The following is a 13,775-nucleotide window of genomic DNA, read 5'->3' as shown; positions in this document are numbered from 1 at the left end:
ATATAAATGAATCTTTTTTTTAAAGCACAGGAACAAGGAAAGAATAAATATACCCTTTCACCAAAGATTAAAAACATAAAAGACTGCACACAAATCTTACCCTACAAGCACAATAGCTATAATATTTTTAGGCCAGATAAGAGTTCCTCTAGGACTTGGGATCTGTCTCAGTTGGTAGATACCTCATCTAGCATGCATGAAGAAGGTACTCACATATACCCTTCCCCCAGACTTGGAAGTAAGAGGCAAGAAAATCAGAAGTTCAAGGTCTTTAATTACAATGAGTATGAGTAATAATCTGGACTACACGAGATCAAACGCATAAAATTTTCATTTCTTCCTCATTTTAAAAGTATCTTAGGCTTGGAACTGGTTGTATATGCCTTGCTCCAGAAGTAGGCAGATCTCTGAGCTCAAGGCCAGCCTGGGCAGTATACAGCAAGACCTTGGCTTCAGAGAAGAGGGCTTAATGTCCTGAATTCCAGTATAGCCAGGGATATACAGAGAAACCCAGTAGGAGGGTTGTGGGGAGGTGTGGTGGCACATACCTTTATTCCCAGCACAGGGGCAGACAGATCTTTGTGAGTTTCAAAGCCAGCCTGGTCTACAAAGCAGGTCCAGGACACATAGAAAAATCCTGTCTCAAAACGAAGGAAGGACGGAAGGACGGAAGGAAGGAAGGAAGGAAGGAAGGAAGGAAGGAAGGAAGGAAGGAAGGAAGGAAGGAAGGAAGGAAGGAAGGAAGGAAGGAAGGAAAATAGTAAGTAAAAAGGTTTGTTTGCAGCTAGATGAGAGGGACACTGCTGCCCGGTCATGACGGGGCATACCTATAACACTACTAGGAGGGCTAAGGGCTCCAGGTTTGAAGCCACTCTTCCGCAGCAAGCAAGGCTCCTGTGGAGGACAGCACTGATCTTGAATCTGTGCCTGAAACCTGATGTTAATACTAACTGGTTAGCTACACCAGCACCTGAGACAAGCCATTCCAGTAAGGAAGTGTTAAAATCAAATAAGAGATGAGAAAGTGCAGTTAGATTATCCACACACAGCTACTGTTAGATAGCTCTCCCACTAGAATGCATTAACAATCATTGTGCCACTGAGTATGACGGGTAGATAACTACAGGGTTTCTTCCTGTGCTAATCATTTTAATATTTAAAGATATGTTGTAATCAGCCTGCCAACATCCAAGCCTGTTGACAACCTGAATGCAAATAAAAAGCAGCAGCAACACAGCTGACCTGATAATGTAAATATGGAAAGTGAAATAGGGATTGCTGTAACCCAATTCCAGCAAGTGTTTATTTAGAGTAACAGAGTCTACTCCAACTGCACACCATCTGTTTCGAATCTCCACTAAGGTATTATTTTTCACATCAAGAAAAATAACAAATACCCTGAACCTTTTCAGGGAGACTACCTTTGCCACAGTCTAAATTTACTAATCTCAACCATTTAACATTATGTAGCATTAATGTCCTGGCCAAACATTTATCACCACAGTCAGAATCCAGAAGCCTGAGACTGTCAGAAAATAAGTTAACTTTCCGTCATAGTTATGCCTGTCTCCACAATGGGACTATAGACTCATTCATGCCTAGCTTTTACATAGGTGTTAAGAATTGAACACAGGTCCTCCATAACAACTGAGCCATCTCTCCAAACCATGTTTGTAGGTTTGCTTTTTTGTTTTGTTTTTCTTTTAAATAGAGTTTCCTCCTACAGCCCATGCTAACTCACTATGCAGCTCAGGTTAATCTCAATGCCCTGGCAGGATCTTGTATCAACCTCAGGAGTATTGTGATGACAGATGAGAACCATTATATTCAGATTTTTATTTTATCCCATTAAATGAAAATAAGTTAAGAAGTGGTGGTATACACCTATAATTAATGCCAGCACTCTGTAGTGAATTTCTTAAGTTCGAAGTCAGCCTGATCTATATAGTTTCAGATAAACCACAGCAATTTTATGAGATCCCAACTTTAAAAATTAAACAGACATTAGGCTGTGGCAGTGCACACCTTCAATCCTAAGCACCCAGGAGGCAGAGTCAGGGAAGACCTCTGAGAGTTCAAGGCCAGCCTGGTCTACAGAGTGATTTCCAGGACAGCCAGGGCTACACAGAAGAACACAGTCTCAAAAACAAACAAAGCAAACAAACAACATAAACAAAGGCATATGTTCTTAGTACTGCCTTTCATATCGTCTAGCATACTAACTGTAAGCAGAGTGGTTTGGCTTTTGATTGTTTTGCCTCCAGAGTGCTAGGATTAAAAGTGTAGAAGACTATGCCTGATGAGAACCAGAATTTCAAGGGTAATCTTACTAAATAATGAATTCTAAACCAGCCTGGCTATATATGACCTTGTCCCTCCAAAAATGTGGGCTGGAGAATGGCTTAGTGGCTAAGAATATTTGTCACTCTGGTAGAGTTCAGTTCATAGCACCTACATCAGGCAGTTTACAGCTGCCAATAAATCCTGCTTCAAGGTGGATCTAAGGATCTAATACCCTTTTTTTGGTCTCCTTGGATATACAAAGGTGGTAGAGAATGAACAAAAAAGTGGGGAGGGAAAGGAGGAGGACACCATGAATAAGTTATGTGGCTTATGACATACATCTGGTCCCACCCAATTCTAGTCCATTTGATCACATGATTCTCTTTCATTTTCATCTGGATTGAGTAGTGTTGGAAAATCAGCTTGTGCTGAGAGGCACTCTGAGCTTATTTATCCTCAGCTCTAAGAAAAAGCTTTGCCTCACATTACCACATTCCAGCTTATACTACACAAATATTTTCTTTTTATACATACTTATTTGTCAAATTTTGACAGAGCTTGCCAGCTACCACTAGGGTTCCATCTTGTTGTATGTCCCTTAATATTTGAAAAATTATGCTCCTATGGCCCCAAGAAGAATACAAGTTTCTGTTTCAGAGTGAGGAAAACAAACACACAAACAGGTTTGGGAGTCGGAGAGACCAAAAACTAAGGTGCCTATGATGAGAACCTTCTGGACAATGCCCCTAACTGTAACAATACTAGTAAGGAATCTCTGACAAAGAGCATTTTGCAATAATGTAAAGATATCCTGCCAATTAAATGAGAAGTGGAACTCGGTGACTGCCTAGTCAAAAGACAGGTGGTGATAGATGGAACCTTCAATATCCTGCTTACATGCTTACACGCTCTCGCAAGACAGGCCAAAACAGTCAAACAAAAATTAAATGAAGCTTTATGTATTTGGCTCAATCTGATTTCTAGAAATAGTTAACAATAAACCAGTATGAGAGTATACACCTATATCTCAGCACACAGTGCACATGTGGAGGTCAGAGGACAATTTATGGAGTGTGTTCTTTCTACTGAGACCCAGGGATAGAACCCGTATCATCAGACATAGTGGCATCTTAACACACTGATCCATCACCAGCTCAAAAGAATTTAAACTATTTGAATGAAACAATGTTTGTGACAAAAGGTCCAGACAAGAAATCTAGTCCTCATTTGCTTGAAGACAGAAATCTTGCAAATTAGGATTAACAGTTACAAATGTCCAAATAGGGAAGACACTCAGAGAGCCACATCCACTGCCATGTACTACTACTTAACCCTGATTAGGGAACATGTGGGGGAGAGATGGGAGAGATGCAAGTGGAAATGTTTGTGCACGATGGAGAGAGGAGGAACGCAAGGAACTCAAGGATGGTAAGGAACGGCCTGATATGAGTAGCCTATGCTGCCACCTGAGACCATGCTATTGCAGCAGCAGGGGTCTGTGTCAATATCCATGGCCCATGTTACCACTAAAGGCCATGCAGATGCCCCTGGTCTGGGCTGTCACCTGGGACCATGCTGTTGTGTGAGGACTGCGTAGACCTGGCTCCTCCCCTCACCTGGATAGTGCAGTAGAACCTTGCCTTGGTGGCACAGGTAAGGAAGAGCTAGCCTTGATGGCATAAGCTCAGGAGAGCTGGTCTTATTTTTTTGTCAGCTGTTGAAGGCAGGAAGGTGGCCCTGGTGGCCAGGGTTCAAGAGAGCAAGCTGAACAACTAAGGTACCACCCAGGCCTAGATCCAGATCCTTATCTGTGGAAGTGCTGTGTCTAGGGGTGTGGTACGGGGGACCTAAGGACTGAGAATACTAACAAGTGCTCTGCCACCAGACCGGAAGCCTAGAAACTCAATGTTGGGGCCCTTGAAATGCTTAGTGAGTACAGGTGCTTGAAACACAAGCCTGGCCTCCTTAGTTTGATCCCTGAAACCCAAGAATAAAGGAGAAAAGACCCCTGAAAAATCTTCTAACTTAGCAAGACCAGTCTCAAACTTAAAAATAGGAACGAGGCTACTAGTGTAGCTTATTGCTACAATGCTTGATCAGATGACAAGTACAGAACATTTTGTGGGATTGTGAGGAAAATCTCAAGAGAGTAGGGTGAGAACAGATCAGATGGGGGGGCGAAACTTCATTTTATTCCCCCATTTCAACAACAGAGACAATAATCATTCATCACACTGTTGACAGGCCTGCAGTTCTTCTGTACCTTGATAACTCCTTTATTCATTAATTAGCTAGCCTCTTAGAGACACAGGAAAAGGACAAAAGGATGAACCTTGGACTGGTGAGCTGGCTCAGCAAGTTAAGGTGATTGTTACCAAGTCTGACAACCTGAAATTGATCCCTGGGACCCACATGGTAAAAGGAGAAAACTGAATCCTGCAAACTGTCCTTTGACCTACAAACACACATGTTTGAAACTTTGTCTCAAACAAACAAAAAATATATAAAACATATTAGTCAGATAAGAAACAATAATTATGCTTTTCTTCTATAGCTAATCTCTTATTCTAAAATAAGCTTTTTATTTATTTTAACTAAAACTTTAATACCAATCTCTCTCACATTTCCTCTGTCAGTCCCCACAGCTCTGCCAAAACACAATAAACTGGGACGATGCCTTTTGGAAGAAAATAGTCACCCATTTCCAGTTTTGGCTATTAAGAGTTTTTATAGATTATCTATACTCTCATTTGATACCATTAGTAGTTAGAAGAGCAAAAATATTTCCAAATACCAACATAGCATTAGTAGGATTTTTTAAAAAAAAGTGTTTCTTTGCCAGCAAAATATTCATTTTCTTTGATTGTGTGACCTCACTCCTTAGGAATTTGTTCATAAGAAAATAACTCCAGGGAAAATGCAATTTATTCCACAGAGAAGTGGTCAATTAAATGGTAGAACAGCATGTCAATGCAAACTGTGAAGGCACTGAAAATAATTACAAGGAATATCAATAATTGGGGACTGCATACAATACAGAGCCAGGTAGAGGGGCATTCTCTACAAAAAATTGTATGTGCAGTGTATTTACAATTACTTACAAAAATACATGTAGTCACAGCAAGAGAATGATTGTGGAAATGGAATTAATGATATGGCATAAACAATAGGTCAACACCCTATTCATTTGGGTCACAGCTGATAACAGATTTTCATTTACATTTTTATTAAACTTGATTTCCTTCAGAACAATTAGACATCCATTGCTCTACCAAGCATTTCTCATATATGGGTAGGATTACTCTAGTTACATTGACTTCCATTTTTAAATCCAAAAAGCCTTGAGTCTTTTAATAATTTCATATGTGTACATAATATGTTCTGGTCACTCTCATGTCCTTCCAGGCCCCCAGCCCCCACCTCCACCAACTAAATCCCTTTTAAGTCTTTTCTTTTTAGATTTACTTTGTGTGTATGAGTGCTTATTCATGTTTATGTCTGTGCAGTTTAGCCGCAACTTACATTTAACCTACTAAAAATCTCATTTTGAATTTAGAGGGTATAAATGTTTGGCCAAATGCAAAACAAATATGTGCACACACAAAACAATAGCTTATCACCTCCTTAAAAAGATCAATTAAATCACCCCTCAATCTAAGCTGTTTTGTTATCAGAAAGTGAAGTCAATACTGTTCTAAACTGCAAGCCACTGTACAAACCATTCTCATAACTGAATCCATCCTATTACTGCTACCATCTCTGGTCCTCTACTACAATAGTTTATCAGATAGGGCAGGGAAAAAATTTTTTTTAATCTTTAAATGTTATTTAAAGGGCTAGAAGTGTATTGCTCAGTTGGCAGAGTGCATAAACCAGGCACTGTGAACATGCTTATAATCTGAGCACTAGTAAGGCAGGAGTGAGACTCTGAAATTCTAAGCTGAATAGTGAGTTTAAGACCAACCTGGAATGTGTGAGTTCTTATAAAGGAAAACATTTGATTGGGACTGGCTTACAGTTCAGAGGCTTTGTCTATTTTTTAAAAAGATTTATTTATTATATAAATACACTGTAGCTGTCTTCAGACAAACCAGAGAAGGGAATCAGATCCCCCTACAGATGGTTGTGAGTCACTATGTGGTTGCTGGGTATTGAACTCAGGACCTCTGGAAGAGCAGTCAGTGCTCTCAACAGCTGAGCCATCTCTCCAGTCCATGGGCCAAGCTTTTAAACACAAGTCTATGTGGGCCATGCCTATTCAGATCACCACTTTCCTGTTTGTTTTCTTTTGCTTTTTGTTTGTTTTTAAAACTAAGAACTCACACATTCCAGGTTGGTCTTAAACTCACTACCGTATTGGTAAAACAGTTCCATACTGACAACTAAATTAAAAGAAGCACATTTCTCAAACTAGTAGAATAATTATGTTCTAGAATAAAGTATCTAGATAGTAATATATGACTAAATGAAAATAATGATATATTATACTGAAGAACATGTACATTCTGGACACACGGCCCCATAGAAATGACAAGTATTCCTTAACACAGAATACTCTTCGACAGAATAAGGAATATGGAGAAATTAAAAGACAAGTTTTAATAAAAGTACCATTGTCAGGTTGGAGAGATGGCTCAGCGGTTAAGAGCACTGACTGCTCTTCCAGAGGTCCTGAGTTCAAATCCCAACAACCACATGGTGGCTCACACCATCTGTAATGAGATCTGATGCCCTCTTCTGGTGCATCTGAAGACAGATAGAGTATATTATTATATACTTAGATATAATAATAAATAAGTCTTTAAAAAAAAAAAGTACCATTGTCACTCCTAATCCAAAGGTCACTGAAAGGCTAGCATGACCTAAGCAATGAACTAAGTACTAAGACTATAAACATGAGCCGGCCGGTGGTGGCGTAAGCCTTTGGGAGGCAGAGGCAGGCCGATTTCTGAGTCGGAGGCCAGCCTGGTCTACAGAGTGAGTTCCAGGACAGCCAGGGCTACACAGAGAAACCCTGTCTTGAAAGACAAAACAAAACAAAACAAAACAAACAAACAAAAAGAATATAAACACCGAGATATAATCCCAACCTCAATGAGTTTGTGATGAGCTGGGCCCAATGCTCAGGAAGCTAACACAAAACAGCTGCCTGAAGTTTAAAGTTAGCCTAAGACACCCAATAAAATTCTGTCCCAACCTCCAATCCTAATGCCATGAGTTATACTAAATCTGTATAGGTATAACAAAAGGCAGACTTAGCTGATTCTAAGTACAACCAGAGTTCAGATTTCTGGTCTGTTTGCTTTTTTATTTTTGTGACATGGTTTTATAATTCACATCTGAGGCTGGTTTCAAACTCCCCAGGTCTGGCCACAGATAGGCGTTTTATCATTCCAATGTTGTTTTAGGTTATGATTGCCCTTGAAAACTAAGATTCCTTTCCATTACATGAAGAGAATATCTATATCTTATACTTCCACACAGTACTTCGTACAGAGTCAGAGTTACTGTTTGTTTTTGTTTGTTTGTTGTTTGTTTTTTGGATTTGGTTTTTTTCGAGACAGGATTTCTCTGTATAGCCCTGGCTGTCCTGGAACTCACTCTGTAGACCAGGCTGGCCTCAGAAATCCGCCTGCCTCTGCCTCCCAGAGTGCTGGGATTACAGGTGTGGCACGCCACCACCGCCCGGCCCAGAGTTACTTCTTAAGATTTCACTTGTAGAAAGGCTCATTTTCCTATACACAACTTAATTAATGGACTTTCAAATGCTATTGCTAACTTTTCCTTTTGGATTTGGGAATAAGGAGCAGATGGCCTACCCAACATAAAGTCTTACAAGAAATAATTTTCCCTGACTTAAACCTACAGATTAATGAGCAATAGCAACTCTCATAATGATGTGACAATTATGCAGTGTGACAGCTGTTTTGTACCACTACCAAATGTGAGTTTTAAAACATAGGTTAACACCTCTGGTTCCTTCAGATTAAAGCAAAACAAAACATAAAGAATCTATCTAATATGTTTTGAAATACCAATCATGAATATAAAACATCAACAATGCAAAAAAATTACTTTACATTTATTTTGTGATGCTAAGGACTGAATACAGGACCTTTCTCCTGTGATACAAGCATTACCACAAAGCTAACATCCCCCAAAAATTTTATTTTTAAACCAGGTACTGCTAGACTGTATAAACTGACCTAGAAATTACAATCCTCCTGCCTCAGTTTCCTAAGTACCTAGGATTACTGGCTACTGCCTGGGAGGAGGGGGGATTATGGATAGGGGATGTCCTCACTACATAATCCTGAATGGCTTCAAATTCATAAAGGGCTATCTGCCTCTGCTCCCTGAGTACTGGGGAAAGTCTAGTACAACCGTCTGGCCCTGCAGAGAAAAAACAATTTAAAGTGGGCAACATCCTTAGAAGACAGGTTAGACCGGTATAGTGGTGCACACCCTGAATCCTAGCTTACCGCTAACTTACAGGAGGCAGTGGTAGGCAGAGCTCTCAAGTTCAATTCCAACCTGGACTACAAAAATTGAGTTTTGGGACATTCAAGACTTATACAATGAGACCTTGTCTCCAAAAAAAAAAAAAAAAAAAAGGTAGCCAATGAAGATAACCATCTACATGTACAGGTATACAATCATTCCAATATCCATGGCTTTAGTCAATATTTTTATCAAATAATAATACCAACAATCAAAAAAGTCCTATAAATAAATCCTTATCAAACAGAGCTCTACAAAAATTTTGAGCATTCCCAGTCAACTACACAATGAAGAATACTAAAGACTTTACAGCACAGGTCCCTAAATCCACCACTATGCGTTCTTGTTTCTCACTGGCTAGCCTCTGCTCCTCAAGTCATAACACCTGAGAGCTAAGACCAGAAGTAGAATTGCCCTCTCCACTATGGTATTCTCACTGTCAAACCCAGTTACAAGAGCATTAAACGTATTTACACGCAGAGTCAATCCATTGATTTTTTTTTCCCCCTCATTCTTTCCTTTTTGGGGGTGGAATGGTAGGTGGCGTTCAAGAAAGGGTTTCTCTATGTAGCCCTGACGATCCTGGAACTCTGTAGACCAGGCTAGCCTCAAACTTCAGAGTCCTGAGATTAAAGGCATGCAGGACACCACTGCCCTGCTTCTTTCCCTCCATTTTTGTTTTTTGGGGTTTTTTTGTTGTTGTTGTTTTGTTTTTTGTTTTTTTTCTTTTTCCAAGACAGGGTTTCTCTGCCCTTGGCTGTCCTGCAACTCACTTTGTAGACAAGGCTGGCCTTGAACTTAGAAATCTGCCAGCCTCTGCCTCCGGAGTGTTGGGATTAAAGGCATGTGCCACCATGCCCCGCTTCTCCCCCCCCCCCTTTTTTTTAAAGGTGAATCTAAGGCTTACCAGACAATTGCTATAACTACAAGCTTGGGCAATTTAGCAAAAGTTTTCCTAAACGCTCTTTTTATCTTATTTTAATGCTTTTGGACATAGGGTTTCATGAAGCCTGTGCAGGCCTCAAGCTCACAAGAGTCCTGCCTCAGAGCTAGAATGCTAAGTTATATGGTTACACCACCATAACTGACCTCTTAAACACACCTGGTTTAAAACAAACAAGAAAATGTAATGATTTGCAACTTTTTCACTATAACTACCTAATATCCCTCCCCTTTTATAAAAAGAAAAAAAATTTAAGCTCAAGAACATCTCTATATTTTAAGGAGGGGTTATATAGACCAAGATATTTGTATCATTGCAAAGAATACTCACTCCATAAATACAAACTAAATGACTCATGATGGATCCCTGGCTAACATCCAGAACAATAAAAGCTTTTTGAAAATAAAGCAAGAAAGCTAGGCATGGTAGTCCATGCCTGTAATTCTTGTATTAAGGAGGCTGAGGCAGGAAAATGTCAGGTTCAAGGTTAGCCTAGGGCTACAGAATAAGAGTTTATCTTTAACAACAAACAACTACAACAACCACATACACACACACACACACACACACACAAAAGCCCTAGAAATTATTTTCATGAACTCATAATATGCAAAATATTCAGGTCACATAGCATCGAAACCAGGACCACTTAGACTGCAAAACAGGGAATGCATGAGATTCCCAGATAGTTTTCCTCTCATATCCACACATGTACCCATACTCACACATGCAAACCACATAGTAATAATACTTATGATGATTTTTAAAGGCTCAAGTGATTGATGGATGGCTCAATAGATTAGAGCACTTATCTGTCTACAGAAGACTGGGGTTTGATTCCCAGCACCCACATGGTTCACAACCATTGGAAACTTCAGTTCTAGGAGATCTAATACCTTCTTCTGACCTCTGTAGGTATCAGGCATGTAAACTATGTACATACATACACACATGCAGGCAAACACTCATACACAAAAATGGTATCTTTAAAAAAGTAATTTTTAAAGCCACCAATTAAGTGAACAAACAAAACTATGAAAATAAAACTGGTGCAGAGCAAACTGAAGCAGGCTTGTACTCACCATGAACACAATGAGCCCTAAGCTCAGTCCTCATGTCTCCACCAGGGCTACAAGTATGTGCGTCCATGCCTATCTAAAAGTAGTTTTCTATTTTCAAAAGATACCATTAAGAAGGGGCTGAAGAAATGGATCAGCTGTTAAGAGCTCCTCTTTCCAAAGACTGGGGTTCAATTCTCAGCACTTATATGGCAACTCATAACTGTCTGTAACTCTTGTTCTGAAGGACATATATGCAGGCAAAACAACAAAAGTAAAAATTAATTAAAAAGAAAAGAAAGAGAGAAAACAAACAAACAAAGCATGTCTTTAATCCTAGTACTCAGGAAGCAAAGAGGCAAGTGGACTTCTGTGAGTTCAGGACTGGCTGGCCTGGTTCACATGAGTTCCAGGACAGGCAGAGCTATGTAGTAAGACCCTGTCTCTCCTCCATCCCCACAAAAAGTTTTTACTTCTTTAGCTGGGTTGTGGTGGCACATGCCTTTAATTCCAGCCAAGGCTACACAGAGAAACCCTGTCTCGAAGGAAAAGAAAACAGTGGCCAGGGGATGGCTTACCTGGCTCTGGTCCCAGTGCCCCCTCGGAAGCGCAATGCAGTCTAACTTCGAATCCAGGGCATTCAATGCCCTCTTTCAGCATCCCCTGACACTACATACTTTATGCAGTAACACACATGAAGGCAAAACACTCACACACATAAACTAAATCTTTAAAATATAACAACAAAAAAGAACCAGTAATCAGCATTTGGATATATAATATCTGTATTTTATTGATATATTTCTAAAAAGCAGTACAAAAGGTTTCTACCACTCATCACACTGCCTCCTTTCTAAGAGCAGTTTCTATCTGTAGACACTTTTTGATTAATACATAAAGCACTCAGGCTCTGTACCACAGCTGTTAAAGGGTCTAGAGATTCTCACAGAGCTAGTTAAGTCACCCTTTAGCTTTCCTACTCTAGCTCATTTTGTAGGCTGGGTCTGATAATCAGATGTCCTGACTGACTAGCATTCACTTCTAATCAAGAGCCCATTTGGAATGCTGCCAGGGTGGGCCTTAATACCAAAGGAACAATTTTCTTTTGCTATTCAAGAGCAACACCCTTCTTAAGCTCTAAGTCATCCATACAGAGGGAATGACATCTGGAAAAGCACTATAATGCCATGTGTTTGGTCTCTTTGGATGACAGCTCTAAGCATTACAAACAGGGAGTTGTTATACCAGTCTATGGGACACCGCACACTATAGCAACTCTAAAAGCTTGCAATATGAAGACTAAACAAGCTGGGTGTGGGGGAAAATACCAATGAATACACAAGTTCTTTAAAAAACTCACACTGATGGCAATGGTTTCTTTCAACAAATACATGGAAAATAGTTTATCTCAAAGTCCAAAAGAAAAACCAAAAGTCAATAAAAAGATGGCTCTATCATGCCAGGCAGTGGTAGCACGCGCCTTTGATCCCAGCATTTGATCCCAGCACTTGGGAGGCAGAGGCAGGCGGATTTCTGAGTTCGAGGCCAGCCTGATCTACAGAGTGAGTTCCAGGACAGCCAGGGCTACACAGAGAAACCCTGTCTCGAAAAACAAACATAACAAAATTGACTCAATCATATATAAATTGCACTAGAAAACATATTTTCTTTATATATAACACAGAGGAAGCAGAGGCAGGCAGATATCTGTGAGTTGGAGGCCAGCCTAATCTACAGAATGAGTTCTAGGACAGCCAGTGCTACACAGAGAAACCCTGTCTCAGAAAAAACAAAACAAAACAAAAACCAAGGCACAGGGATGTTAATTATACTCAGGATACACACACACAACACAGGTATGCAATAGTTTTGCTGTACTTAAGTCTAGAACTTTAACCAAAAGGAAATCTAAATTGAGGAGTACATGCCTTTAACCTCAGCATTTGGGAGGCTGATGGAGGCAGATCTTAGTTCTAGACCAGCCTGATCTACACAGCAAGTTCCAAAACACCCAGGAGTACATAGTGAGACCCTGGAGGGAGGGAGGGAGGGAGGGAGGGAGGGAGGGAGGGAGGGAGAGAGAGAGAGGGAGGGAGCGGGAGGGGGGGGAGAGAGAGAGAGAGAGAATTATAAGACTCAATGAAATTTGTACATTCTAAGTATTTAAGAGAAAAAGATACTGATAACAGCTCAAAGTGATAAACATGAGGGTAAATGCAGTCTGCAGGCAATGCAGACCATAGTGCTTCTACTTTCAATGAGTTCCAGAGACCAAGCATCTACTATGTAATGTCTACTATGTAATGCCAGTGTGACAACTCATGAAGCAGATCCAGGGCCATGGCTTCCCGCCGGAAGTATAGGAGCAGGATGATGGCACTTAGCCTATGTCTTGTACCCAGGAGAGATGGATGCACCATCATCATGCAGCCTGTGCTTCTGTCAGGATCAATGTGTAGATGCCATTCTTATAGCTCTTACCTGCAAGTTAAGCTTGACACACACACACACACACACACACCCACACCATTTAATATAATTACTGATAGTTTGCAATGTCTTTGTAAGAGAAGGGTTGGCACCAATGCAGTATGGAAGGCTAGGATGGGGGTCACACTTACTGTGTTCCTATGGAAACTTTGAATATTTGTTTTATATGGATTTTTGTATATTTTTCAGACATGATACTAACATGTGCCCCCCAGCTGCTGAGCAAGCATTTGTGGCTTGTACATTCGCAGAATGGGCCAAAGCTTATGTTGTGACCCATTTTGAAAATAAAGTATCTTGAAATTAAAAAAAAAAGCTAGAAGTAGAAGCTATATTTCAAAAAGCTCAATTATGTCCTCACCTATAATGAAAAAAAGCTTCTCACTTTAGCAAATCAATGGGTTTGCTTAAGAACTAGCAACAGATAAGCTTTGAAGTATAGTAACAAACTTGCCAGGAAGTGGTGGTACACACCTTTAATCCCAGTACTCTGGAGGCAG

General features: G+C 40.2%; 1 protein-coding gene across 7 annotated transcripts in view; it reads right to left on the bottom strand.

Annotated features, from left to right (window-relative positions):
• The window catches only part of Cbfa2t2 (CBFA2/RUNX1 partner transcriptional co-repressor 2), a 99,821-nt gene that overhangs the window by 47,113 nt on the left and 38,933 nt on the right, over window positions 1-13,775 (bottom strand). The window contains exon 2 of one of the 7 annotated variants that reach the window (XM_052183997.1): window positions 6,895-7,029. The exons of the other annotated variants lie outside the window; for them this stretch is intronic. Within the exon in view, the coding sequence (XP_052039957.1) occupies window positions 6,895-7,029 (135 nt within the window). The remainder of the gene's footprint in view (window positions 1-6,894; window positions 7,030-13,775) is intronic. 7 annotated transcript variants of the gene reach the window in all.

Source organism: Apodemus sylvaticus, chromosome 5 (assembly GCF_947179515.1).
Source record: "Apodemus sylvaticus chromosome 5, mApoSyl1.1, whole genome shotgun sequence".
Taxonomy (NCBI): Eukaryota; Metazoa; Chordata; class Mammalia; order Rodentia; family Muridae; genus Apodemus; species Apodemus sylvaticus.
The sequence above is the reverse complement of the archived record's forward strand: the minus strand, read 5'-3'. Positions and strand labels throughout refer to the sequence as shown.